The following is a 27466-nucleotide window of genomic DNA, read 5'->3' on the forward strand; positions in this document are numbered from 1 at the left end:
GATGCTGATGACTTTGGGTGGGCTGGTGCAATGCTGGTGATTTTGGGGGGCTGGGGTGATGCTGTTGAATGGAGACCCTGGAGGTGATGCTGGTGACTTTGGGGGCACTGGCGGCATTACTGGTGACTTGTCAGGGGCTGGACGTGATGCTGGTGAATAGGGGCACTGGGGGTGATGCTGGTGACTTTGGGGGCACTGGGCGTGGTGCTGGTGACTTTGAGGGGGTTGGGGGTGATGCTGGTGAATAGGTGCACTGAAGGTGATGCTGGTGACATTGAGGGGGACTGGGGATGATACTGGTGAATGGGGACACTGGGGGTGATTCTGGTGGCTTCGGGGGCACTGGCAGCGGTGCTGGTGACTTTGAGGGGGCCGGAGGCGACGCTGGTGAATACAGGCATGGAGGGTGGTGCTGGTGACTTTAGGGGCACTGGGGGCATTACTGGTGACTTTGGGGGGGCTGAGGTGATGCTGGTGAATGGGGGCACTGGGGATGATGCTGGTGAATGGGGACACTGGGGGTGATGCTGGTGACTGGGGGCACTGGGGATGATGCTGGTGACTGGGGCACTGGGGATGATGCTGGTGAATGGGGACGCGGGGGATGGTGCTGGTGAATGGGGACACTGGGGATGATGCTGGTGAATGGGGACGCGGGGGATGATGCTGGTGAATGGGGGCACTGGGGATGATGCTGGTGACTGGGGGCACTGGGGATGATGCTGGTGACTTTGGGGGGGGCTGAGGGTGGTGCTGGTGACTGTGGGGGCGCTGGGTGGTGCCCCGGGTCTCGAGCCCCCCGGTGCCCGGTCCGGCCGGGGGGCGGTGTCGCGCTCGGGGCGGCGCTCGCTCGGTCCCGCCCCTCCCCCCCCGCCCACCTCGCCCCGCATCATCTCGGCCCGGGCTCGGCCCCGCTCCGTTCGCAGGGACCGGGCAGGGACCGGGGCCGCCGCCCGGGCCGGGGCAGCCTTCCAGGAACCCCCTCGCCGCCATGGGCCGGGCCCCCGCGCTCCTCGGGCCCGTCCTGGTGCTGCTCGGCTGCGGCGTCGTGAGAGCCAGTAAGGATGGGATGGGATGGGATGGGATGGGATGAGATGGGATGGGATGGGATGGGATGCGATGCGATGCGATGCGATGCACGGGACAGGAGAGGGACCGGCCGCCCCGCATTGCTGTCTTCTCCCCTTGCGTCCTGTATCCCATCGTAGACCCTCGCCAGGGAATTCTCCCTCCCGGGCAGAGATGCTCAGCGCTGGGGGTGGCTTTGAGGCGGTCCCTGGGATGCTCCAGCGCTGCGGGATGGCTGTGAACTGGTCCCAGGCTGGCAGGGATGCTCCAGCACTGCGGGATATCTGTGAGCTGGTCCCTGGCTGGCAGGGATCCCCCAGCGCTGTGGGATGGCTGTGAGCTGGTCCCAGGCTGGCAGGGATGCTTAGGCAATGCAGGATGGCTGTGAGCTGGTCCCTGGGTGGCAGGGATGCTCCAGCGCTGCAGGATGGCTGTGAGCTGGTCCCTGGTTGGCAGGGATCCTCCAGCGCTGCGGGATGGCTGTAGCTGGTCACGGGCTGGCAGGGATGCTTGGGCAATATAGGATAGTCTGTGAGCTGGTCCCTGGCTGGCAGGGATGCTCCAGCACTATGGGATGGCTGTGAGCTGGTCCCTGGCTGGCAGGGATGCTCTGGCACTGCGGGATGGCTGTAGCCAGTCCCTGGGATGGCAGGGATGCTCCAGCGATGCAGGCTGAGCTGTGAGCTGGTCCCTGGCTGCCAGGCAGTCCCACAGCCCTTCCCGCTTTGCCATCTTCAGGCCAGTGTGTGCTCATACACTAAGGTCTCCAGCACCCCAGCAACTCTGTCCATCCTCTGTGGATGCGGCCGCACGGCCCTGTGTCAGGAGCAGCCTCCTGCTGCCTGTTCGCCCCTGCTCAGGGCACTTACGTGTTGAATTGAGCTGCGAGAGCCAGCCCTCACAGACAGGTTCTGCTCTGCTATGTTCTCAGTCTCCTTGCGAAATACATACCCGAGGGCCTGACGGATTCAGGAAGAAATGCATTCAGGGTTGTTAAAAAGGGGCCACTTATTTTTAGATGCACTGTCTGGTGCTTCTCTCCCTGCTGCAGGGATAAAGTTGGGACAACATCTGGGTGCCCTTGAGCAGCAGTCCCAAGGGCATGGGCCAAGGGGTGTGTGACTTCCCTCTCTGGAGTCGTAGCAGGATGGAGAGGGTTGAGGTCTCCTCTCCAGAGCCATAGCGGGATGGAGAGGGTTCAGGTCTCCTCTCCAGAGCCATAGAGGGATGGAGAGGGTTGAGATCTCCTCTCCAGAGCCATAGCGGGATGGAGAGGGTTGAGGTCTCCTCTCCAGAGCCATAGAGGGATGGGGAGGGTTGAGTTCTCCTCTCCAGAGCCATAGCGGGATGGAGAGGGTTGAGTTCTCCTCTCCAGAGCCATAGCGGGATAGAGAGGGTCGAGGTCTCCTCTCCAGAGCCATAGCAGGATGGAGAGGGTTGAGGTCCCCTTTCTGGAGTCACGGCAGGATGAGGAGGGTTGAGAGCCATCACTTCGCATTGCTTCAGCGAGCCTGAGGGGAAAGTGCTGCTGCACTGGCCGAACCCAAAGGCTGAGCCAGACCTTCAGTAAGTGATGTCTCTCTTGGTGGTGGTGCCCATTTCTTAATGTGGCTTTAATCAAAAGAGAAGCTGGATAACTTATAAATGATGCAGAATCATTAGTGATTAGTGAATTATGCAGGTCTTAACTGTGGCATGCTTTTCCCGGAGAGCCCAGCAGGGTGTTGGAGCATCTTGGCTTTACAGGAATGTTTTTAATAGTTGGCTTCAGAGAGTGCATTTCTGGAACCCTTGCACTCATGGATCTTTATGGCTGCAGTTCTGGCGTGGAACTGCTCTGACCTCAACTGCGGAGCTGGCTGGAAAATGTTCGGCTTAATGCAGGGATCATAGGCAAAGCTTGCTGTGGCATGAGTTGTCCTCTGGAGGTCTTGACAATGAGGTCTCATCTCACATATCCTTAGTGTTAAGCACTGCCTGTGTTCCCAGGGTGAACTTCTCTGTTTTTGACTCCTGAAACTTCTCGTCCCATCTCTCCTTGCTAGACGTGTGCATCTTGGGTGCTCAGACATTTATTTTCTGCAGTTGCTGAACTGCAAATTAACCAAGAGACCCTCAGTTTTCCAGGGAAGAGCTGTTGCCTGAGCACCTTCAGATTCAGATATGCTTGCCTGGAGCCTGCACCAAGTGTATTTGCAATGTAAGAGGCCCGAAGCACCTGGTGGCCATGCCTGGTGCAGCTCTGCCATGCCCCTGCATGCTCTTGCCCTCCCCTCTCTCCTTTGGAATGTCTGGGGATCCACTCTGAGTGCAACAGCTTTGCAGTTTGGTGCTGGGGTGTTACCCCTGGGCTGCTCCTCTGCTGTCAGGGACTGACAATCTGTACACAGGGCTGGTACGAGTTCTGGCTAGGTGCAGCTCAAGCTATTCCATGAGCCCTGTGCGGATCCCACAGCACGGCTCATGGATCAGTGCGGTGCCTGTGTTCTCAGATCAGAGATTGGCTCAGCCACAGGGCCTTGTCCCAGCATCCCAAGCCCAAAACCGAGGCTGGGTCAGGCTGGGCTCCCTGCAGGAGCCTGGAAAGTTCTCTGGCAGAACAGGGAGCCAGCTACAAACTCGATCCAAGGACTTTAATTTAGTAGGCACAGTGTTTTGGGCTGATGGTTGGACTGGATGATCCTAGAGGTCTTTCCAACCTTAATGATTCCACAATTCTATGATTTTGCATCACAGAGATGTAAGACCCTGCCTTGGATTTCCTTATGTGCACTTAAAGCTTGGGAACTCCAACTGGCCTGCTTTGGGTGTGTTCAGACCCCTTCTTGTTCCATTAGATGTAAAAAGATACCCGAATTTCTCACTGTAGGTGTATCCCGTGAAGAGCCAGGTCTGGTTCTCGCCCTGAGGCCAGCAGACAGGGTCTGGTCACAGCCGTAGCACTAAGCTCATGTGTTCCAGAGAGGGGACCACATCAGTGCTACCTGCTAGCAGTGGTTGAGGGCTTGTGCTAGCTCCTGAGCAGTGCTTACGAATGGTTTGGGCCATACTGGCTGGTTCAGACCAAAGAGGTCTCCACCACTGGGTTCCTGGGCTGTTCTCGACCTCTGATGTTTGCTGACACGGTGCTAGCCTCGGAGAACAGTTCTTAGGGTGAAGGCCAGCAGAACCATCGCAGCTCACTGAACATCCCCCTTTTGGAATGTCTCTGCCTGGGATCAGGTGGGGGAGTGGGTGTTTGCTGGCAGGACGCTGTCTGCAGCTCTGCTGTTGGCCGTGCAGCAAACTTGGACACTGGCCGTGCCTGGAGAAACCAGAATTTTCTGGTCTGGAGAACCAGACCCCATCTGTGGGGAGCTCAGCTCCCACGCGCACAAAGGACACGCGCCCCAGGTCCAGGGAGCCAGTTCTGCTGTTGCCATGTGGGATACCAGGATGTGGGATAAGGACAGTGCTCAGACTCCCTCTCATGGATTACACTGGTGAAGCAGGGTCACACTGACAAAACTAAGGAGACGCACGTCATGGGATAAAGGATATTTGAGTGTATATTTGAATCCTTCCCACTTCTCCTGCCCTGTTGTGGAAGAGAGGGCTTAGCATGCCCTGATGCCCTTGTTTGTGTTGTTTCCTGCGCCCCTGTCTCCTGGTGGTGTGGCAGGATTCTGCTGGGAATGCCCTCCATCCCAGCATTTCTCTGAGAACACGATTTCTGGGTTCTGTGGGTCACCCACCTGTCTGTCCTGGTCCCCTCCGGCAACAAGCCCTTTTTCTGGTCATGGAGCCAGGTAGATTCAAATGTGAATTAATGCATTCAAGTAGCTGACCTGCAGAAATGACCTTTCCTTGTCACAGACGGTGTTTGGTGGTGCCTAGTTGCTTGTTTTCTTGTTCTCTGGGGCCCTTTTTCTACCTCTGTAAATCACAGCCTTGAACTTGTGCTACTCAAGCAGCTTGCAGAGGGACCGCTGCCTTGTTTACAGGGAGAGAGGACGTACGGGCAGCAGCCTCCGTGCCTTTCCTTGCGCGCTCCCGTGTCTCATTTCCAGACAGCATCAGGCTTTTGTGCGCAGGTCCTGCCGTGCAGTGGGATCTCAGGATGGTGCGGGTGCAGACCATGGGTCGATCAGCTTTCCGAAGGACGGCAACGGCCAAGTGGGGCTGCCAGCTTTGCAGCCAAGGGAAAGAAAGTCAGCTCTGCCTCCTGCGCGGAGCTTCCCTCCCTGCTCTGGAGCAGGGAGCGGTGCCAGGCAGATGAGGCCGCCAGATTGAGTTGCAGAGTGTGTTTATTCCAAGCTGCCCCATTTTTCTGTCACAGTTGATATATAAATTCTGTGCCTGTGCTGCTTCCTACGCAGTTCCGGGTGGTGTGCCAGGCATTCACGATGTGCACATCCACGGGGCAACCCAGAGCTTAGAGGAGCTGGTTTTTTTTACCATCACAGCCTTAGTGGAGGAACTGTGTTAATGTAGGATTTGTTTGGACTTCCTGGATGCTACGGAAACATGGGACCTCCCTGCCAAGAATGCGCTCCATATCCAGGCTGAGCAGGAGCAGCACGCCTTGCTTCTGCCAGCCCTGGAGTAAACTTCCCAAGAGATGAATGCCGGAGCGGCAGAGAAGGTACCTCAGGTCTGCGAGCAGATGCCCTCGGGAAGAGCTGATGCAAGCGTCGTTCTCTCTGGCAGCAGGGTCTCTGCAGTGCTTGGAGACAGAAAAGCTGCAGGGACGTTTCATGTGATTCTGAGCTGCAGGGACTGGTTAAATTGCCAGGACAGGCTCATCAGTCCTGTCGTTCTGTTTCCCTCCGGCCAGGTCTTCCTGCATTCCCCATTCCTGTGCCTGCGAGGTGGCAGGAGCCTACGGGACCCTCCGTGTCCTGCAGCCTGGGCACAATGTCAGCACTGATGATCCTTTTTAGATGGGATGAGTGTTACGAGCTGTGTCTGCTGCTGCAAATGAGCCTGGAGAGAGGAGCCAGTCAGGTGCCTGACGCGTGTCCTCCTTCCCCAGCGCAGGACACTGCGGAGGTGTGCGATGAGCACGTTTCATGCCAATAGCCAGACAGGGAGAAGTCCTGGCCAGTGAGCGCCGGCTGCCACAGAAGGGCAGGGAGCAGCTCCATGCCCACCACCCAGGGAGCACCATGCTGTGTGTGCAGTTGCTGGCAGGGACTCAGCCTAACTAGGAGAAGACTGGCTAGAAAGCTGCCAGGAGGAGAAGGACCTGGGGGTGTTGGTTGACAGCGACTGACCATGAGCCACCAATGGCCCAGGTGTCCAAGAAGGCCAATGGCATCTTGGCTTGGATCAGAAACGGCGTGACCAGCAGGTCCAGGGAGGTTATTCTCCCTCTGTACTCGGCACTGGTGAGACCGCTCCTCGAATCCTGTGTTCAGTTCTGGGCCCCTCACCACAAGAAGGACGTTGAGGCTCTGGAGCGAGTCCAGAGAAGAGCAATGAAGCTGGTGAAGGGGCTGGAGAACAAGTCTTACAAGGAGCAGCTGAGAGAGCTGGGGTTGTTTAGCCTGGAGAAGAGGAGGCTGAGGGGAGACCTCATTGCTCTCTGTAACTACCTAAAAGGAGGTTGTAGAGAGGAGGGTCCTGGCCTCTTCTCTCAAGTGACAGGGGACAGGACAAGAGGGAATGGCCTCAAGCTCCACCAGGGAGGGTTCATGCTGGACATGAGAAAAAATTTTTCACGGAAAGGGTCATTGGGCACTGGCAGAGGCTGCCCAGGGTGGTGTTCGAGTCACCTTCCCTGGAGGTGTTTAAAAGACAGGTCGATGAGGTGCTGAGGGACATGGTTTAGTGACTGATGGGAATGGTTGGACTCAATGATCCAGTGGGTCTTTTCCAACCTGGTGATCCTATGATTCTATGATTCCATGACTCTATGATTCTCATGCGCCAGCTGTGCTGCGCCTTGCAGCCCTGCCCACCGTGCTGCCATGGTCAGGTATTGGTGAGGGTGTGCAGGGGTGAGGGCCTGCTCTGAGACCTCTTCTTTTACCCCTTTCTTGTGCCTTGCTTTGTCTGTCCCTGGCTCACCCAGACAGGCCACCATCCCCTGTCAACGTGACTGTGACGCAGCTGAAGGCAAACTCTGCCACGGTCTCCTGGGACGTCCCAGAAGGAGACGTAGTCATCGGCTATGCCATCCTACAGCAGGTACCCAGGCTCTGTTCTGGGGGGCTGGGAACCCCTGTCACCAAGGGCCTACAGGGAAGCTGGGGAGGGGCTGTTCATCAAGGAGTGCAGGGCAAGGACAAGGGGGAATGGTTTTAAGCTGAAAGAAGGGAGATTGAGATGAGAATTTAGGAAGAAACATTTTCCTGTGAGGTGGGGAGGCCCTGTCCCAGGTTGCCCAGAGAAGTGGTGGCTGCCCCATCCCTGGAGGTGTTCAAGGCCAGGCTGGATGGGGCTTGGAGCAACCTGATCCAGTGGGAGGTGTCCCTGCCCATGGCAAGGGGTTGGAACTGGATGGGCTTTGAGGTCCCTTTCAACCCAAATCACTCCAAGAGTCTATGATTACCAGCATGCTCCCACACCAGCCCTTTCACCATGATCTGGAACTCTGCCTGAGGACACTGCTGCCACTGAGCAGCCCTTGCCAGGGCACCCTGAGCCATCCATCCTGGTGGAAGGCAGCAGGCTGTAGGCTTCACTGGGGGTAGTTATTCCTTCCAGTGGCTTCTCTGCGATGTCTCTGGATGACGATGGTGCTTCAGACATGCCCTAACCCTTCTGTGCCTGCCTCGCTCTGCCACCACAGCCCTGGATGAAGGTGGCTGCTCCAGCCTGGCTCTCAGGCTGCGCAGGGATGCTGCATAGCAAAGTGCTGGCCAGCTGGCCCATCCCGGGAGGGTGGTTGCCGGAGAAGGGAGGATCGAGGGCAGAGTGCCCAGCACAGCCTTGCAGTCCAGGGCCTGTACTTGCTGCAGGCTCTGGGAACAGCCTCCTGAAATGACAGGTCTTCACTCTGGCAGCGGCAAGACGGGCAGATGCAGCGCTTCATCCGGGAGGTGAACACCACCAACCGGGCCTGCGTGCTGTGGGACTTGGCGGAGGATGCTGATTACATCATTCAGGTACAGAGCATTGGCCTCTATGGAGAAAGCCAGGCCAGCAAGCGCGTCCACTTCCGCACCCTGAAGGAGACCGACCGCCTCCCTTCCAACAGCTCCAACCAAGGTGAGGTAGCTCCTTCAAGTTTGCCAAGGTGCCGCTGGTGGGCACCAGCCACAGGGATCCAGCTAGCAAGGAAAGTGCTGCCTTTTGGACACACAGGGTCAGAACGGGCAGCTGGTTGTGCAGCTGATGTTGTGTCCACAATGATGTCCCCAAGCTCTGGTTAACAGCCTTCCTATCCTAGGTCTTGGCATCCTAATCAGCTCAGCAGGCTGTGACCAGGACAACTGTGGTGGCCAGCTCGGCTGCTGTCTGTACACAGCAAATATCAAATGGGCTCTCGGATCTCCCAGCCTGCAAGCTTCCAAAGTAGAAAGGATGGAGCTCCGTGGTCTCCTTCCTTACTCATATCCATGTTGTGTCTTCTTGCCTACATGCTGGTCCATACAGATGATCCAAGAATCCAAGAGAGATGATGCCCAGAAGAGGACCACTGGGCACGGTCATCTGTCTCCAGCACTAGCTATGAGAGGGGACTTGGGAAGAGTTTAATAGGGCAAGCAGTTGGCTTGCTCTCTTTGGGACTTCTGTGTTCAGCTCAGAACCTTCCGAACCTGTCCTGGTCCCTTCACAGGGAGTGACCTCAGTGATTGCTCCCATGCACTGTGCCATCCCATGGCAGGGGGTTGGAACTGGGTGATATTTAAGATCTCTTCCAACCTGAATCATTCCACTTAAAGCCAAATAAGCTGTTAGAATCCCCAACTTCCTTTGGTAGTGAGGATGGTTTATCCGAGGCAGGAGCACCATAGGCTGCGTGTCCTCTCCTCAGCCTAGTTGTCGTCCTATGCCTGTCCTTGTCTGGGGGAGGTGGGACTGTCTCCTCTGGAGCTCGTTCTCAGGTTCTTGAGTGTTGCTGGTCCTGAAGCAGGTTCCTGTGGGAGGGTGTCTGCTGCCAGCCCTGCCTGGGTTCTCTTCTCCGCAGGTGATATCACCATGGAAGGGCTGGACAAAGACAGGCAGCTGCAGACGGGTGAGATCATCATCATCGTGGCGGTGCTGCTCATGTGGGCAGGTGAGTGCCACCAGCAGCATCCCAGCAGGCTGGGACAGAGTGTGCACAAAGAAGACAGGGCTCAAGAAACATTAACTATCCTGTAACTTGGGCCATAGCTAGCTTGTCTGACATCCAATAACATCGCTGGTAGTGCCTCAGTCTCCTAACACTATCAGCTGGGTGATGTGCTCCTTCACAGCACTGGATTAGAGCCAGTGCTGTAGCAAACGGCAGGTTGCCCTGGGAGCAAGGAAGCCTTGGAGATAACAGGCAGCTCCTGACTGGTCACATGTAGCTGCTGTGAATAGGAAGCCATTTGTCCCCATTGCCTTCCCAGTAAATATGGATTTTCAAGTCTCTCCGTGTCCCGGCCTTGAACACTTTTCTAGTGCAGTGGAAGAAACTGCAGGGTGGTTTCTGGGAGCTCAGACTTGCAGAGGTTGGCATGTCCAAGTCCAGACAGGGAGAAGCTGTGTGCAGCCTGCTGGTGGCTGTGATAACACACAGTGGTTTGAATGGGTCTGACACTTTTCCCCTCTTCAGTTTGAGCTGAAAGAGGGGAAATTGAGATGAGATATGGGGAAGAAATGTTTTCCTGTGAGGGTGGTGAAGCACTGGCCCAAGCTGCCCAGAGAAGTCATGGATGCCTCATCCCTGGAGGTGTTCAAGGCCAGGTTGGACGAGGCTCTGAGCAACCTGATCCAGTGGGAGGTATCCCTGCCCATGGCTGGGGTTGGAACTGGATGCGCTTTAAGGTCCTTTCCCACTGAAACCATTCCATGGTTCTATGATTTTATGACACATTGAATAATGACAATCCAATGCTTTGCTCTCATCCCATGTCTGAGGTCCCACCTTCTGCGATGTGTGCATTGCTCCCATCCCACGTTGGGGGACCCACCCACGGCGTGGGACATGTGCGCTGTTCCCGTCCTGTGTCCAGGGTCCCACAGGGTGGGACATGTCCGGTGTGAGACAGGTGCTGTAAACCCCTGCCAGAGAGACTGACCACATGGACTGCAAGACAGGACAAAGTCAAGGGCTGGTTGTTTTGAGGGTCACAAGCACTGCACCAGTAACTTTAGTTCTTTGCTAGATGCGCTTGGAAAGCCACTCAGCTGCTCACTGCCCTGGTCTGCCCAAGGAGACCGTCGTGACCCCACATCCAGAGGAGCCTTGGGTGCTCCAGGCTGCCGCAGGGGGACAGTGCGGGTGACCAGCATCTCGGGGAGCCTTAATCCTGACTGCTCTCCTGCTGAGATACTGTAGGGAGGGAAAGGCAGCAGGCAGCCAGTCTGAGGGAGTCTCCATCCCTGTCTTCCGCAGCGGTGATCGCCCTCTTCTGCAGACAGTATGATATCATCAAGGACAACGATTCCAACAACAACAAGGAAAAGGCCAAGCCGTCCTCGGAACACAGCACGCCAGAGCGACCGAGCGGAGGGCTGCTGCGGAGCAAGGTGAGCAGGGAGGGCTGGTTTGTGACGTTTGCTGTGGCTGCCGCCTGCTGCTAGAGGTTCTGGCTCTCTGCAGAAACAGATACATCCCAGCTCATGCTCTAACCCCCAAAACCGAGGGGTTTTTGGGTACAGGGAGCCCTGGTCCTTCTAGGGCAGTGTGTGTCGTGAGTGACTGCAGAGAAATGGAAGAGCTGGCAGGATGTATCAGCTGAGATGGCTCCCACGTTGCCAGGTGGTACCAGTGCTCCCACTGCAACAACCCCTTATCCGTGCCCCTCCAAGGCTGCGCTTCTCTGCATCCCATAGCCAGCTCTCAGCCCTGCCTGTTCAGGCACGAGGCAAGAAAGCTGGGAAGCTGTTTTTATGGTTCCCACACTGCTCTGTCACTGGTCGCTTTCTGCCTTCACTCAGGCCTTCTGCAGGTCATCACCACACAGACTGTTCAGAAGAAGCACCCCAGAGCCCCTTCCCAACCACAGTGGAGGCTATGGATGCAGAAGGAGCAGTGTCACATCAAAAGGGTGAATGGTCTGACGTGCGGCTAAGGAAAAGGAAGCCCTCCTGAGCAGGCGGGGTCTGATCCGATTTTACTGCAGCAGCACCTGACTGGAAAACTTCCGTATCCCCAAACACCTTCAATTAGGTTAAGTGTTAGACCCTAATCCAAATCATCTGCCTGGCAAGAGAAGCACATTTCCTGGCCTCTCGCCATGTTTCCTGGCCTCACTACCCCTGCTGTTGGCACCAACATGTCTGAACTAGACCCGTATCTCACAAGCAACACTTTCATCCAGGTGTTCCTCAGCACCTGACACTTCTCCCTTTGTCACTTGACCCAAACAGTGATCTATAACCCTGATGTGCATGTTCTCACGGGAACTTCCATTCGGTTTTCCCCATGCATCATCTGCACCTCTGTCAATGGTGAGCAGTCTCCTCTCTGTGATGCCTCGCTGCTCCTCTGCTTCCACCTGATTTCCAGAGGATGTAAGGAGTAGAAACTTCTTGTCTGAACTTCAAGGCCTCATTTCTCCTCCAGATTTTCCAGTAGTCTGATTACTCCTTGCCAAAAAGATCCCTCCTCTTGGATCCCTGCTCATATAGGGCTGCAGAGGCAGGGGCACAGGCCTATTCATGCTGCAGGTGAGGTTCACCTGTACAAGGCTCATGCACTTCAGTTTGTCCTTTTGCATTCACTGTACACTTGGCCTCCTTACAGGTGACAAATTACAAAGCTGAGAACAAAGTATAGGAAAGAATCATAGAATCATGGGATCACTGAGCTTGGAAAAGACCTCTAAGCTCATCCAGTCTAACTGTCAGCCCAGCGCCACTGTGCTGATTAAACCATGTCCCATAGTCCCACATCCACATGGTTTTTAAATCCCTTCAGGGATGGGGACTCCTCCACTGCCCTGGGTAGCCTCTGCCATGGCTTCACCACTATTTCCATAACAAAATTTTTCCCAATATCCACTCTAAACCTCCCCTGGCGCAACTTGTGGCCGTTTCCTCTCATCCCATCACTTGTTACTTGGGAGAAGAGACCAGCACCCACCTCACCACAACCTCCTTTTAGGTCATTGTAGAGAGCGATGAGGTCTCCCCTCAGCCTCCTCTTCTTCAGGCTAAACAACCCCAGGTCCCTCAGCCACTCCCACAACCCCTGGGCTCCAGACCCTTCCCCAGCTCTGTTCTCCTTCTCTGGATGTGCTCCAGCCCTTCAACGTCTTTCGTGGAGTGAGGGCCCCAAAACTGAACCCAGGATTTGAGACGCGGCCTCATCAAAGCCAAGTACAGGGGGACTATCCCTTCCCTGCTGCTGCTGGCCACCCCATGGCTGATGCAAGCCAGGATGCTGTTGGCCTTCTTGGCCACCTGGGCCACTGCTGGCTTACGTTCAGCCGCTGTGACCAGCACACCCCCCAGGTCCTTTTCCACTGGTTTGCTTCCTAGCCACTCAGCAGAGCAGCACCTTAAAGCAGATTTTTTTTTTTTCTCTCACAGAAGAAGTCTCCCTCAGTCAATATCATCGAGGTGTAAGTGTGGCACCAGCTCTGCGTCTGGGATCTTGGGCGTCCTGCCGGAGCGAAGCAGGCCTTGGAAAAAGAGGCAACGCCTGTTGCCCAGCCTGGAACTCTGCATGCGAAGATGCGCGTATCAGAACTTACGCTTTCCCGAGGGCACCCGTCCAGGGATGTGCATGGAGCCGGCTCCCAGCCGTGCATGCAGTGCGCGGCCCTGCCCATCCCGCATGCCTGGCCCTGCTCCCCTGCCGCTGCGGAGCGCGGAGATGAGAGAGGGTGGGGGTCCCAGCGCCAGCCCAGGGCTGCGCAGAGGGGCCGGTGCGAGGGGAGGCAGCGTCCCTGGGTGCTGCCTTGGCCAAAGGCCTGGGTGCAACCACAAGGCATCGGACACCTGCCTTGCAGGCAGCCTGGAGCAGACTTCGCGTTCAGCCGCTGTGTTTGGGCTCGGGGGGCGGGAGCTGCTCCCCTTTTGGCCTCGAGTGTGAGGGGATGGGGCAGTGCAGGCATTTGCCCCGGTGGGTGGCAGGAGGAAGGTTGGTCTGTGAGGCTGGGCCCAGTGGGCACAGCTGAGGAGTGGATCCCTGCTGGAGAACGGGGCTCCACCGCATCCTATCGTGGCCGTGCAGGGGCTTCAAGGCCTGTCCCTGCCACAGGGGATAAAGACACAAACGAGTACGAGGAGCTGGTGCTGCCGCAGTGCCTGGACAGCCTGCAGAGTGTGCAGCCAGGGCAGGGAGTGCTGGCAGGAGCTGTTCTGTGGGGCAGTGGGAGCCCCACAGACCTACGAGAGCCAGCACACGGCTGGGGCTTTGCAGTTTCCCTCACAGGGCTCAGTCCTGACACATCTGAGCTGTATCCCCTGCGAGCAGCGTGATGCCCGTGCTGCCTGGAGGGGATAACGTCGTGAGGGCCAGCATGGCATCAGCAGGATGCACTGTGGAGCTCATCATCGCTCTGGGGACAAGCCTAGATCCCACAGCGTCACATCACACCCCTGGCTCCTTCTGCCTTGCAGGGGTTTGGTCACTGCTGATGCTCCGGCTCCTGGAGCTGGTCCCACAGCCCACACCACGTTGGCTGATGTGACACAGACCCATTGCAAAGGGCTGACCCTGGAGCTGGGGGACCACTGGCTCACTGTTACCTGCCCGGTCTGCCTGCTCATGCGAGGACAGAACGAGCCACCAACCACCCTGGCGTTGGTGAAGAGGCAATGTCTAGACTGTGCTTGCTCGCTCCCCAGAGCCTGCAGGCAGGAGGCTCTCGCTGGGTATCCACACCGCTCTGTGGCCGAGGCATGGCCCAAGGATGCCCTCTTGATGGTGGTTGCAGAGGACGTGGTGATGGGAGGAGGCTCTCTGCAGCAGAGGTGGCTGTGGTGCCCTGGGTGCTGCTCTCCTCCATGCTCTTGGGGGCTGTCACTGAGCTGGGGGGCTGGCTCTGCAGCCCTGGACTCAAAGCATCACAGGATCCAGCGTCTTCCAGGAATAAACCTCCCAGTAAAGCACTTTCAGGACTCTTCCTTCCAGGTGCTGCTCAGGCTCTGCTACAGGACAGGTGAGGAGGGGACAGGATAAGTGACTCCCTGTGGCAGGGCCTTTTCAATAAAAGCATCCTGGCTCAAAGGCAGCATTGTCCCTGCAGGTCTGTGTGCGGATGTGTGCGCGCATACGTGTACCAGCACTTCTTGAACATGTGGGTATGACTCTTAAGAAACCTGTGCTTGCAGGTCCTCAAAGGTCGGCTTGCAGATGGCTCTGGCCCTCGAGGAAGTGCTAGTGTGGCATGCGGGGCCATGTCATAAAATCATGCAAGGGTTTGGGTTGGAAGGGACCTCAAAGCCCATCCAGTTCCAACCCCCTGCCATGGGCAGAGACATCTTTAACCTGATCAAGTTGCTTAAAGCCCTGATCAGGAGCTCTTCCCTAGATTTCCTATTGGCCCCTTGCAGCTGCAGCTTCCATGAGCTCAGGGAACAGCCCAGGTCCTTGCTGCAGGTGAGGAACCTCACCCGAGGCAGCGCAGCAGATGCAGCACCATGTAGATTTGTGCATGGCACCCCATCCAGCACTCAAACCCCCAATACAACAGTAAAAAAAAAAAAAAAAATCAGTTTATTTCCCTAGAAAGGCAGAGCTTTCCTTTAAAAACCAGCTCCATGAGCTAGGGAGTGGGGGTGGGGCTGAGCTGCAGCTGCAAAGCCTTCCTCACTCACTCCTCCAAGCCAAGAGCTGTTGTTTCCCGAGGGTCACGGTCCTGAGCAAAGTCCTCCTCTATCTGCCAGAGAAGCTCAGCCTCAGCCAATGCTCAGTTGCCTCCAGGAGGAGCAAGGTAGGAGAAACAAGTGAGGGATGCAGGGCGCAGCGCAGTCAGGCCCAGGCATGCTGGCTGCATCCCACAGGCTCAGCATCCGTGGGGTGGGCTCTGGCAGTGGGCAGAGCGCAGAGCACCGGGCCCCCGGCCCAAGCAGGGAGCAGCTTCAGGCAGTTTGTGCAGGTTGAGAGCAGGACAAGAAGCAGGAGTCGCGGTCACTGCGCTTTGTGGCAGAGGTGCCAGCAGGCCCCGTGCCTGGCAGGCAGTGCTGGGGCAGGGGCAGGGGCAGGCACAGGGTGAATCCTGAGTGGCTGGTCCACAGCAGCAGGGATTTGGCTTAGCCCAGGAGAGTCTTGAGGCCAGCTGGGGGGAGGTCTCCAAGCCCTCCTGGCTCCTTCCAGCCATCTGGGGGTTGCCCCACACGGCAGCACAGTAGCTGGGCAGTAGGAGAGCTCGCTCTGGGCATAAGACGTGCTGACTCTGAAAAGGAAGAGGGAAGATCTCGTCCATAAGGTGACGCCAGCGGAGCCTGGGAGGGGAGCGGACCTTCCTACGTGAGGCATCAGCCCGCTCCCCCTGCACAGGGCACACTAGGGGATGTGGCAAAGCATGCTGAAGGAACTTACCCACAGGGCCAGGGGCTCCCATCCCCAGGTCCTCCATGCTGCTGTGGAAGAAAGCAGAGCCCCCATCACAGAATCACTAGGTTGGAAAAGACCCACTGGATCATCGAGTCCAACCATTCCCATCAATCACTAAACCACGTCCCTCAGCATCTCATCCACCCGTCCCTTAAACACCTCCAGGGAAGGTGACTCAAACACCTCCCTGGGCAGCCTCTGCCAGTGCCCAATGAACCTTTCCATGAAAATTTTTTTCCTGATGTCAAGCCTGAACCTCCCATGGCAGAACTTGAGGCCATTCCTTCTTGTTCTGTCCCCTGTCACTTGGGAGAAGAGCCCAGCTCCCTCCTCTCCACAACCTCCTTTCACGTAGTTATAGAGAGCAATGAGGTCTCCCCTCAGCCTCCTTTTCTCCAGGCTAAACACCCCCAGCTCTCTCAGCCGTTCCTCATAAGGCCTGTTCTCCGGTCAGTCGCTGTCATCCAACACCCCCAGGTCCCTCTCCTCCAGGCAGCTTTCTAGACAGACTTCTAGTCTGTAGCACTGCACAGGGTTGTTGTGCCCCAAGTGCAGGACCCAGCATTTGGCCTTGTTAAACCTCATGCCACAGCCTCAGGCTATGCAGAAATCAGCTTGTCTGGGCCTCCATCCTGACTCAAGTGTCAGGGAAACAATAAGGAGGGGAGGAACAACGCTGAGTCCCACCCGAGGAGCCTTTCACTACAATGACACTGAGGGGCTGAAGTGCATCCAGAGAAGGGGAACGGAGCTGGGGAAGGGTTTGGAGCCCAGAGGTTGTGGGAACAGCTGAGGGGCCTGGGGCTGTTCAGTCTGGAGAAGAGGGAGAATGAGAGGAGACCTCATTGCTCTGCAGCTCCAGGAAAGGAGGTTGGAGCCAGGTGGGGGTTTAGCTCTGCTCCCAAGGAACAAGGGATAAGAGGAAATGGCCTCACTTTGTGCCAGGGGAGGTTTAGATTGGATGGTGGGAAATATTCCTTCACAGAAAGGCTTCTCAGGCACTGGCAGAGTCTGCCCAGGGCAGTGACGGTGTCCCCATCCCTGGAGAGGTTTAAAAGCTGAGCGGATGTGGTGCTTAGGGACATGGTTTGGTGGTGGAGTTGGCAGTGCTGGGTTTATGGTTGGACTCTATGATCTTAAAGGTCTTTTCCAACCTCAACAATGCTGTGATTCTGAGCATGGCTGGACAGGCTGGCCTCAGCAGAGAGGTAGGAACAGAACAAGTCACCTCTCTGGGTGCATCCTGAGGATCAGCGTCTGCCCCCGTATCTCCACTGCAAAAGCCAAACTGCAGGATCTGCCCCTCCACAGCTCCACTCCCTGTTCTCTTGACCTCTCAGGTAACAGAGGCTGAAAACACAGCAGGAAGATCCCCTTTGCTCCCATGTGGATCTCCTCCACACTCCCACCACGCCCATGGCCCTAGCAGCTTCCCTTACACGGGGCACAGAGAAGACAGCAAGACAGGGTTCACTAGAGAGACACCCAAACACCCAGCATCTCACCACTTACCCAGATAAGGTTTCAGCAATGTTATCATCTTCCTCCTCCTCTTCCTCCTGCTGGCAAACAAACAAACAAAACAAAACCCAAAACGCACCGTGACACCTCCCTGCAGGGGCAGATCAGGAGCGTGGCTGGGCTGCACAGAGCCTGTTCTGGAGCAGCAGGGCAGACCCAGCCCCGTTACAGCCGCAGCCACCCACCAGGCACGGCACAAAGGGTGACTGCGGGCAGCAGGGGGACAGACAGCACCTCCTGTGCTGCCAAAATCCCTGGGGCTCAGGCACACAGCCACGCAGTGGACAGTCCACAGCTCTTCCCACACCCCTCCAGCAAGCAGAGCACCAAGCACACGCCGTGAGCTGTGAAAGTGGCTGCACACAGAGCTCCTGTGCCCAGGAACAGGACCGGGGTGAGCACAGCTTGCAGGTGGAGGGCCAGGCAGAGGATTAGCTGGGATCAGGATGTAAGCAAGGATGACCACAAGCACTGGGCAAATGCTGGAAGCATGAAGCCAACAGACCAGGTGTCCAGAAGCTGCTGGGTAGGGACAGTGAGACCGACAGTGCGACTGACAGTGCTCCAGCTGGCTCTGGGCATGCAGTAGTGCAGTGCAGGGCTGAGCCCAGGCAGGGAAAGTGACAGACAAAGGCTCCTCTCCTCCAGAGACAACATCTTGCCCCCAGCCACAGCACCAAGTGTGCAGAGTGGATCCCAGCTCTTGGTTTGACAGAGCCAGCAGAGCAGGGCTGAGTGCTGCTGCAATGCTGGGCCTGACAGGAGCAAAGACCACTGAGGAACCAGGCCTGCCTTGTGAGCCAGACAGAGCACAGAGCATCCCTCTTCCCACCAGGGAGGCTGGGCAGATCCTGACAGGGCCCTGGAAGGCCAGGAGGAGGAGGGAGCTGTGTAAGGGTCAGCCTCTATCATAGACTCCATGGACTTTTCCTGCCCTAACGTGAGGCAGCCCCGGGAATGGGCCAGACTTGCACATACTGTACCCCAAACTGGTGTCGGAAGGGAGGGCTCCCCGTGGGGGTTGGCTCACTGGGTCTGCCGGGCTCACTGCTCACCAAGGCACATGGAGGGTGAAGGGGCTGTTCCTGCCTAGAGCCTGGGACAGGGCGAAAGCAGCAGAGTTAGTGCCTGCAGCCTGGAGGAAGCCCAGCAGGGATGTGCAGGGAGGACTGCGGGCGCGGGGCAGATAGTCCTGCTGTGCTCAGGGAGGCTACAAACAAGGGCAGGGATCGCTGCTCAAGGCAGGTACCACAGCGCCCTGAGTGGTGCAACCGCTCCGCAATGCAGAGAAATTTGGCATGGATAGCAGGGACACCCCAGCCCAGCCAGGAGAGGGCAGGCTCCCCGTGTGGGGCAGCAGCAGAGAGCACAATGGCAGGGACAATGCTCTCCCTCCTCAAGATGTTTCACCAGCCAGGCAGCAAGCCGTCTCTCCTCCACGTAGACCATGACAGGGTCCCATACTGGAGACCCTGATCCCAGGGTGAGGCAGAGGGACAAGTTTGAGAAATCCCTCCTACCTGCGTGTGCTGCTTCCCAGAGATCCAGTGCCATCTGGAAGGCCTGGGCAACAGTCAGAGTTACAGCCTGGGCCTGTGGAAAAGAAAGAAGGGAAACGTATGCTTCCATCTGAGTCCTCAAGCCAAGACAACCTGAAATCCACGAGGCTTGAGCCTTGCTCACTGCCTTTTCCTGCAGAGCACATACATAAAAGGCCAGCACTCAGTGCTGTGTCTGTCTACCTGCATGGGCCAGCCATCCCAAGAGGAGATCCCAGAGAAGCTGGGACAGAATCATAGAATCCTGGAATGGTTTTGGTTGGAAGGGACCTCAAACTCCACCTCCCGCTGGATCAGGTTGCTCAAAGCCCCATCCAACCTGGCCTTGAACACCTCCAGGGATGGGGCAGCCACTACCTCCCATGTCAGCCTGGGCCAGGGCCTCCCCACCCTCACAGCAAAACATTTCTGCCTGAGATATCACCTTAATCTCCTCTCTTTCAGCTGAAAACCATGCCCCCTCGCCCTATCCCTGCACCCCCTGATCAAGAGCCCTCACCACAGCTTTCCTGGAGCCCCTTTCAGTACTGGAGGCTGCTCTAAGGCCTCCCTGGAGCCTTCTCTTCTCCAGGCTGAACGACCCCAACTCTCTCAGCCTGTCCTCGTATAAGAGGTGCTCCAGCCCTTGGATCTCCATGGGCTCCTCTGGACCCAGTCCAACAGATCCTTGTCCTTCCTGTGCTGAGGACTCCAGAACAGGACACAGGGGTAGGTCTCACCAGAGCAGAGCAGAGAGGGAGGATCCCCTCCCTGGCCCTGCTGGTCTGACTGCTTTGGAAGCAGCCTGGGACATCGTTGGTTTCTGGACTGTGAGCACCCATTGCCACCTCATGTGGAGCTTCTCATTTCCCAGCACTCCACATCCTCCTCAGGGCTACTCTCAGGCTCTCTGTTGCACACTGCAGAGTGTGAGCACAAACGTGCTCCTGGGTTCCATCTGCATAGAGCAGGAGGGACGTCGCTCCCACCCTTCCCCCCCCAGAGCCAAGGGCAGAAAGGAAGCGCTTACAATCTTCTTCTTGGGCGAGAGGAAGGCATGGCACTCCAGAGCCCCACTCTCCTGTCTCTGAGCAACGTAAGCGAAGACTTTGTTCTGCAGCTTGTCTGTTGTGCAGTAGGAGATCCTGCAGGCAGAGAGGGGCTGCTCAGGGCAGCACAGGACCCCAGCACAGGGCTTCTACCATGCCCCCAACACACCAAGGAGCAGTACAGACAGCCTGAGGCTTTCATCTGCACCAGATGATGAGGCTGCCTGGCTCCTACAGCCAGCAAGAGGTCACTACATCCACAAACATCCCCTCCTGCATTACACCAGTGTGCTTCTTGACCCTTTGATGACCAGATCAACACCACAGTGTGAAATCAAGGACAAAAGGAGCACAGAAGGGTGGGTGATCGTCTCCAAGGACATGATTGGAGGCCAGGCAGTAGGATGGCCTGCCTTGGCACATCAGATTTGTTGTTGAGACCCAAATTTTGCACCAAGAAGATATCCTGTCCCTGCTTCCCATCCAGTCACCAGGCTGCAGGCGTGCTCCCCTCACACCCAGCACCCACAGGCACCCAACCCAGCCACAGCGCAGCTGGCAGCAGTGAAAATCCCACATCAGCTGCCTAGGGGAGCCAAAGGATGCCCCAAGCTTGAAGATGCCACTACAGAAGATCCAGCCCTCCCTGGCTTCTCAAGATCCCATCCGTCTCCAGCTGGCTGCTGGTGAATATCCAGGTCCTCCATACAACATGCCCACCTGTAAATGGAGATGTTCTCAACCATCTCCTTCGTGTCTGCATCCTGCAGTGAGATTCCCCGTGGAGACACCGTCAGAATCACCTTCTGGAACTTGCGAGCTCCCACCCGTGCCTGCCAGAGAGGAGACACAGGACACCTCTGCAAATCTGGGAAGGGTCTTTACCCCCACTTGCTGGCAGGAAACCCACAGAATCCGTACAGAGCGCCACGCACTCAGACCCTCACTGCAAAGGCTCACACCACAGGGATGGGAAAGCCGAGCCTGGAGATCTGGATGCCCCTGGAATCCACTCACGCTGTTGGGAAAGGACTGATCCCTCCTCCTCTCCATGCTGTGCTGGGCACGGCTCTGCTCCCAGCCGCGCTCTGGGTGCAGGAGTGGGCAGCAGAGGCTGTCCTCCAAGAAGACAGTAAGGACCAGCCAGGCTCCTGTACGCTTCTCTTGGGAACAGCACAATCCCTCACCAGGGTTCAGGGCTGGGACATGGACTCCTCCCAGTGTCCCAGGGTTGGGTTCTGAACCAGCTCTTCCACCCTCACCTCTGGCACAGCAGGGCCAAGGGGCCAGCTCTCACCGTGGCCACGATCCGGCGGATGGCAGCAGCAGCCATATCTTCTCCTTTGGGTTTTTCTACCAGTGTCATGCCTAGATACTTGAGTGTGAAGCACATCCCCTCCAGCAGCGGTTCCTGCATGTCAGCCCAGCTCTCTGGAAGCTCTGCAAAGACAAAATCCCCTGTGGCACAAGTCCCATCCCGGCTGCCCCATGGCTTATCCTTGTGGCCCCAGGGCCCATGCCGGCAGAGCCACCCTACTTCGTTGCAGCCTCACTCCTCCCAGCAGCAGCACTGCTCCCTGCACTTAGCAGGGCTCTCTCCCAGCTCTCTGGCATTCTTGGAAGCAGAACAGCATGAGATGACAGTTCACCCTCAAAGCTTTCATTCCTCCATCTCTGAAGGCGCAGGCTCTGTCAGCACAGACAGCAGCTCCTCCTGCGTATCTGCACGAGGTCTCGGATGCTGCAGTGCGCAGCGCTATCCGCTAAATCCTTGCATTCCCAGGCCTGCTCGCTAAAAGCAGGATGTGCTCAGCAGCACATCCCTCTTGCCCGCCTATGCGGCTGGCGCCCTGCAGGAGCAGCAGCACTTGCTGTACGTGCAGTCAGATCAGACCCCCACATCATTCCAGTGCAACCACAGAGGAACCTCTGGCAGCTCCCCAGCTTCCCAGGGAAGGGGCAGCTTGTCCAGCACTCATGGTTCAAAGCTGAGGTGAATGGGAAGCAACTGCACCACAAACATTGTGTTAAGGAAGAGCTCAGACTGGTATTTCAAGGATGCAAACCAGCTTCCAGGAAAGCACGTTTCACAGATGAACTCCAGTGCACAGAGGGAAGAGGATCATTCGTTAGACTTGGTAACCTTATTAGTCTTGGCAACCTTAAAGCTCCTTCCCAGCTGACTTGATCCTACAAGAGCTCCCAGGCGCATTGCTTTGCAGGTCACAAAATTAAAAGGGAACTCCTCCTGTTTCCGTGTCCTCTCTTTCCAAAACCGCTACAGCCAAGAAAATAGAACAAGCCACGGGCAGAACACCTGTTCACTCAGGGAAGATTCCCCAGAGTCAGTCCTTGGAAACCAGTCCATTTCGCCAGCATGGTCTGCCACACGTGGCCGTGACAGCAGGTGAAGGAGCCCTGGCTCTACAGCTGATCCCAACATCACTACGTTGGCAGGAATGCACATGGTGCACTGGAGAAGTGTCCATCTGACCCCTGCCCCCACAGACAAAGCCATCGGCTTCAGCAGAACACTCTCTCTAAAGGTGGAAGCTTCAGCTATCAGCTACCGTGCAACTCTCAAACAAGCGTTCCTCTTGTGCCAGGGACGGCCTGGAGAGGATCTTCAAGGAGAGCAGAAGCAGATGTTCGCATACATTCACCTTCCTCAGCTCCCAAAGGGTACGTGAGCGGAGGGGGAGGAGATACACAGAAGGGCTAAGACACAGCAATTCGGCCTCTCTCTCCTTCGTAGAATCATGGAACCATAAAGGTTGGAAAAGCCCCCTCAGCTCATCCAGTCCGACCGCCAGCCCAACCCCTCTGTGCCAACCAAACCACGTGCCCAAGTGCCATGGCCACAGGTTCTTTAAACCCCTCCAGGGATGGGGACTCCACCACTGCCCTGGGCAGCCTCTGCCAGGGCTTCCTCACTCTGTCAGTGAAGGAATTGTTCCAAATATCCAATCTAACCCGCCAAGCCAGCACAACCTGAGGCCATTTTCTCTCATCTTATCACTTGTTCCTTGGGAGAAGAGACCAGCACCCACCTCCCCACAACCTCCTTACAACCTTCCCAAGGATTCATCCCGTAGAGGAGGGAAGAAAGAGGCGCACAAAGGTTACATGTGCTGCGACAATCACTGGGCTTGTAAAGCTTCCCTGGGAATGCCTCAGTATCTCCTGTTCACACCAAGCCAATGCTTTCCAGGGTTATTTTTCACCTCTTCCCTGGGATTAGCTCCCCGAATGCAACTGGCACACTTGCAGGAGGCTGACTCATGACTAGAATAACCTGAACCCACAGGGAAATCGGGAGACCTCATTTGCAGAGCATCCTCCAGCACAAATTACAGCTACCAGGGAACACATTCGGCTCTGTGCAGGCACCAGGGATCTCTCTGCAGGTTGGAACAGCAACACCCCACTCCAAACTGTCAGAACAGCTCCACATCCCACGTGCTGGGGCTGCCAGAGCCAGCACTGCACTCCAACATCGGCAGCTACGGTGGGAGTCATAGAATCACTAGGTTGGAAAAGACCTCTTAGATCATCAAGTCCAACCATTCCTATCTGCCACTAAACCGTGTTCCTGAGCACCTCATCTACCCATCTTTTAAACACCTCTGGAGCTGGTGACTCAACCACCCTGGCACAGCCCTCTCGTGGGGTCTGCGGGGTCCGGCTGTGCCGCAGAGGCAGAACACACTCACGGCACCCATGTCTTCGCTTGCACAACGCCAGGTGCAGCATTTGGGGGGGCCCCGGCCCCACAGCCCCCCAGCACGGCCATCCCTGGCCCCACAACCCCCTGGCACAGTGGCCTCAATTCAGAACTGGGGCAAGAGGCTGGCAGCCATGGGAGAGCAACAGGGAGGGCCAGGCAGGCGGCCCACGGTCCCACAGCTGCAGCCCCACAGCCTGTCCCACAGCCCCCTGCTCCCCACAGCCCCAGCCTGCCCCACAGACCCCCTGCTCCCCACAGCCCCAGCCTGACCCACAGCCCCCTTGCTCCCCCACAGCCCTCCCCTGCCCCACAGTCCACTGCTCCTCACAGCCCCCACCTTGCCCCACAGCCCCCTGTTCCCCACAGCCACACACTTGCCCCACCGCCCTCTGCTCCCCACAGCCCCCCCCTTGCCCCACAGCCCACCCTCACCCCACAGGCCCCCCATCTTGCCCCACAGGCCCCCCACCTCGCCCCACAGGCCCCTGCTCCTCAGAGACCCAGCCTGCCCAACACAGCCCCAGCCTGACCTGCAGTCCCCTGCTCCTCACAGCCCCAGCCTGACCGACAGCCCCAGCCTTGCCCCACGGCCCCCTTGTTCCCCACAGCCCCACACTTGCCCCACAGCCCTCTACTCCCCACAGCCCCAGCCTGACCCACAGCCCCCTGCTCCTCACAGCCCTCCCCTGCCCCACAGCCCGCTGCTCCCCACAGCCCCCACCTTGCCCCACAGCCCCCACCTTGCCCCACAGCCCCCTGCTCCTCACAGCCCTCCCCTGCCCCACAGCCCCCTGCTCCCCACAGCCCCCTGCTCCCCACAGCCCCCACCTTGCCCCACAGCCCCCTGCTCCCCACAGCCCCCACCTTGCCCCACAGCCCCCACCTTGCCCCACAGCCCCCTGCTCCCCACAGCCCCACACTTGCCCCACCGCCCCCTGCTCCCCACCGCCCTCCACCCTTGCCCCACCACCCCCAACTTGCCCCATCGCCCCCCCCCCCGCTCCCCACAGCCCCAGCTTGCCCCACAGCCCCCCCTCTTGCTCCACAGCCCCCCCTTCCCCGCCGCCCCCCACCCTTGCCCCACACCCCCCGTTACCCCCCCGCCCCCCGTCCCGCACTCACTGCGGCGCCGGCGCAGCCCCAGCCCGGTGCGGGCGAGCCTGGGGCTCCTCAGCACCGCCCGCAGCGCCTCCATCCCGGGCGGAGCGGAGCCGGAGCGGAGCCGCTCTGCAAGCGGAGCCGGCGGCGGTGACGTCAGGGCGGCGCCGGGGTTGCCGGGGCAGCGGGGGGCGGTCCCGGGCCCGGCGGAGCGGGGCCCGGTGGCTCCGGTGGCTCCGGTGGCTCCGGTGCCGGCGCGATGCAGCTGCGGCACGTGCGGACCCTGATGGCCCCGCAGGTCCGGGGAGGGGAACCGGGTTTGGGGGGCGGAGCTCAGCTCCGGTGAGCCACGAGCGGGGCAGGGGCAGCCGGGGGCCAGGAGAACGGGGGGATCAGTCCCTGTGTCCCCTAGGATGGGGGTCTCGGTCCCTGTGTCCCCTAGGATGGGGGTCTCGGTCCTTGTGTCCCCTAGGATGGGCACAGGATGGGGGTCTCGGTCCCTGTGTCCCCTAGGATGGGGGTCTCGGTCCCTGTGTCCCCTAGGATGGGCAGGGAATGGGGGTCTCGGTCCCTGTGTCCCCTAGGATGGGGGTCTCGGTCCCTGTGTCCCCTAGGATGGGCAGGGAATGGGGGTCTCAGTCCCTGTGCCCCCTAGGATGAGGGTCTCGGTCCCTGTGTCCCCTAGGATGGGCACAGGATGGGGGTCTCGGTCCCTGTGTCCTCCTGGATGGGGATCTCGGTCCCTGTGTCCTCTAGGATGGGGGTCTCAGTCCCTGTGTCCCCCAGGATGGGCACAGGATGGGGGTCTCAGTCCCTGTGTCCTCTAGGATGGGGGTCTCAGTCCCTGTGTCCTGTAGGATGGGCAGGGAATCAGGGTCTTGGTCCCTGTGTCCCCTAGGATGGGCACAGGACAGGGGTCTCAGTCCCTGTGCCCCCTAAGATGGGGGTCTCAGTCTCTGTGTCCCCTAGGGTGGGGGTCTTGGTCCCTGTGTCCCCTAGGATGGGGGTCTTGGTCCCTGTGTCCCCTAGGATGGGCAGGGGATGGGGTCTCAGTCCCTGTGTCCCCTAGGATGGGTAGGGGATGGAGGTCTCGGTCCCTGTGTCCCCTAGGATGGGTAGGGGATGGAGGTCTCGGTCCCTGTGTCCCCTAGGATGGGCAGGGGATGGAAGTTTCGATCCCTGTGTCCCATAGGCTGGGCAGGGGATGGGGATCTCGGTGTCTGTGCCCCCTAGGATGGGGGTCTCGGTCCCTGTGTCCTCTAGGGTGGGCAGGGGATGGGGGTCTCGGTCCCTGTGTCCCTTAGGACGGGGGTCTTGGTCCCTGTATTCCCTAGGATGGATAGGGGATGGAGGTATCAGTCCCTGTGTCCCCTAGGATGAGCAGGGGATGGTGGTCTCGGTCCTTGTGTCCCCACAGGACAAGCAGGGGGAGATAGGCAGGGAATGGGGGTCTCGGTCCTTGTGTCCCCCCAGAACGGGCAGGGGGAGCTGGGCAGGGGACGAGGGTCTCAGTCTCTGCTCCCCCCAGGATGGCCCAGCCCGGGTGAGCTGCGTGTCCTGGTCGGCCAACAGCGCCCGCTTTGCGGTGTGCACGGCCGACCGGGTGGTGCTGTTGTATGATGAGCAAGGGGAGCGGCGGGACAAGTTCTCTACCAAGCCTGCAGACCCCAAGGTGAGGGGGGGAAAGGCGCAGAGGGCTGGGGGCCAGGCAGGGTGGGCTGGGGGCCCACAAAGGGCAGGCAGAGGGCTGGGGGCCTGGAAAGAGGGTGCCAAGGTCCAGGCAGGGTGGGCTGGGGACTGGGGGTCAGGCAGGGCAGCCTTCCCCTGCGGTCACTCCGACATCGCCTCACAGCATGGCAGGAAGAGCTACGTGGTCAAGGGCATGGCCTTCTCTCCAGACTCCACCAAAATTGCCATCGGCCAAACGGACAACATCGTCTACGTCTACCGGATTGGAGAGGAGTGGTAGGTCTGGCAGCCAGGGGTTCGGTGCTGCAGGGGCTGCACTCCCCTCTGGCTACACTGCGCACTTCCCGGGCATCACTGCAACTTGCGCTGGGGTCCTGGCCTGCTCTCAGCCTGGTGCATGCCGCATGTCCTCTCGTTGTGTTGTCATGGTGAACAGCAGGTAGGATTCCCTGGAACACAGCTCCCATGGAGTGCTACGCAGGCTGAGCTGCTCTGGAGCTGGAGCTGTGTAGCTTGAGCTGCTGTCCCGTTCCATAAGAAATGGGAGCATGCAGCTGCCTCCTTCAACCCCGTTTCTGGCCTGTGTTGGGCTGAAGGAGCTCAGAAAGGCAAGTCACTAGAGTTCTGGGAGCTCAGAAGTTAGGTTTTTTTTAAAGAATGTCCTGAGTTGGAAGGAACCCATGAGGATTATTGAGTCCAACTCCTGTCCCATAGGACAACCCCAACATTCACGCCATGTGTCTGAAGGCGTTGGCCAAATGATTCTGGAATATTGTCCAGCTTGGCACCGTGACTGCTTCCCTGGGGAGCTGTTCCAGTGCTCCACCACCCTCTGGGGGAAGAACCTTTTCCTAATGTTCAACCTAACCCTCCCCTGGCTCTTCTTCCTGCCATTTGGTCAGAAAGATCAGCGCCTGCTCTTCCTCCTCCCTTGTGAGGGAGCTTCAGCCCGCAATGAGGTGTCCCCTCAGCCTACTCTTCTCCAGGCTGAGCAGACCCAGTGATTTCAGCTTTCCCTCTAAACCCTTCCCCAGCTCCGTGCCCTCCTCTACGCTTTCCAGCATATGTAGATCCTTTCTATCCTGTGGCGCCCAGAACTGCAGCTAGTGCTCAGAGTGCAGTTGCACCAGCGCAGAGCAGAGCAGGA

General features: G+C 58.1%; 3 protein-coding genes across 8 annotated transcripts in view; 2 read left to right on the forward strand and 1 right to left on the reverse strand.

Moving 5' to 3' along the window:
• Positions 1 to 899: 899 nt before the first annotated feature.
• On the forward strand, positions 900 to 14358 carry FNDC4 (fibronectin type III domain containing 4). Of its 2 annotated transcripts, none has more exons than XM_069850530.1 (6): positions 900 to 1058; positions 7124 to 7239; positions 8058 to 8262; positions 9185 to 9274; positions 10583 to 10716; positions 12727 to 14358. In XM_069850530.1, exons 1-6 carry the CDS (start codon positions 992 to 994, stop codon positions 12757 to 12759), a joined length of 645 nt encoding a protein of 214 aa, XP_069706631.1. In that variant the 5' UTR covers positions 900 to 991; the 3' UTR covers positions 12760 to 14358. The 2 variants fall into 2 exon arrangements, with proteins under 2 accessions (XP_069706631.1, XP_069706630.1); XM_069850529.1 differs by having other exon boundaries at positions 12724 to 14355.
• Positions 14359 to 15249: 891 nt separating this feature from the next.
• Positions 15250 to 24752, reverse strand: LOC138717201 (low density lipoprotein receptor adapter protein 1-like). Of its 4 annotated transcripts, none has more exons than XM_069850564.1 (9): positions 24655 to 24752; positions 21103 to 21245; positions 20526 to 20638; positions 19787 to 19901; positions 18739 to 18811; positions 18202 to 18314; positions 17210 to 17259; positions 15683 to 15720; positions 15250 to 15536 (listed from the first exon to the last, which is right to left on the reverse strand). In XM_069850564.1, the coding sequence occupies exons 1-9, from the start codon at positions 24725 to 24727 to the stop codon at positions 15394 to 15396; spliced, it is 861 nt and encodes a 286-aa protein (XP_069706665.1). In that variant the 5' UTR covers positions 24728 to 24752; the 3' UTR covers positions 15250 to 15393. The 4 variants fall into 4 exon arrangements, with proteins under 4 accessions (XP_069706665.1, XP_069706664.1, XP_069706663.1 ...); XM_069850563.1 differs by having other exon boundaries at positions 17210 to 17253; positions 18193 to 18314; XM_069850562.1 differs by having other exon boundaries at positions 15251 to 15536; positions 15683 to 15723.
• Positions 24753 to 24849: 97 nt separating this feature from the next.
• Positions 24850 to 27466, forward strand: part of IFT172 (intraflagellar transport 172) — a 43441-nt gene continuing 40824 nt past the window's right edge. Inside the window, exons 1-3 of one of the 2 annotated variants that reach the window (XM_069850536.1) lie at positions 24850 to 24928; positions 26159 to 26302; positions 26483 to 26595. In XM_069850536.1, the coding sequence (XP_069706637.1) occupies positions 24890 to 24928; positions 26159 to 26302; positions 26483 to 26595 (296 nt within the window). In that variant the 5' untranslated portion in view covers positions 24850 to 24889. Of the gene's footprint in view, positions 24929 to 26158; positions 26596 to 27466 lie in introns of both variants that reach the window. The other variant, XM_069850535.1, reaches the window with a different exon arrangement.

The sequence above is a fragment of the Phaenicophaeus curvirostris genome, chromosome 2, assembly GCF_032191515.1.
Source record: "Phaenicophaeus curvirostris isolate KB17595 chromosome 2, BPBGC_Pcur_1.0, whole genome shotgun sequence".
Lineage (NCBI taxonomy): Eukaryota > Metazoa > Chordata > Aves > Cuculiformes > Cuculidae > Phaenicophaeus > Phaenicophaeus curvirostris.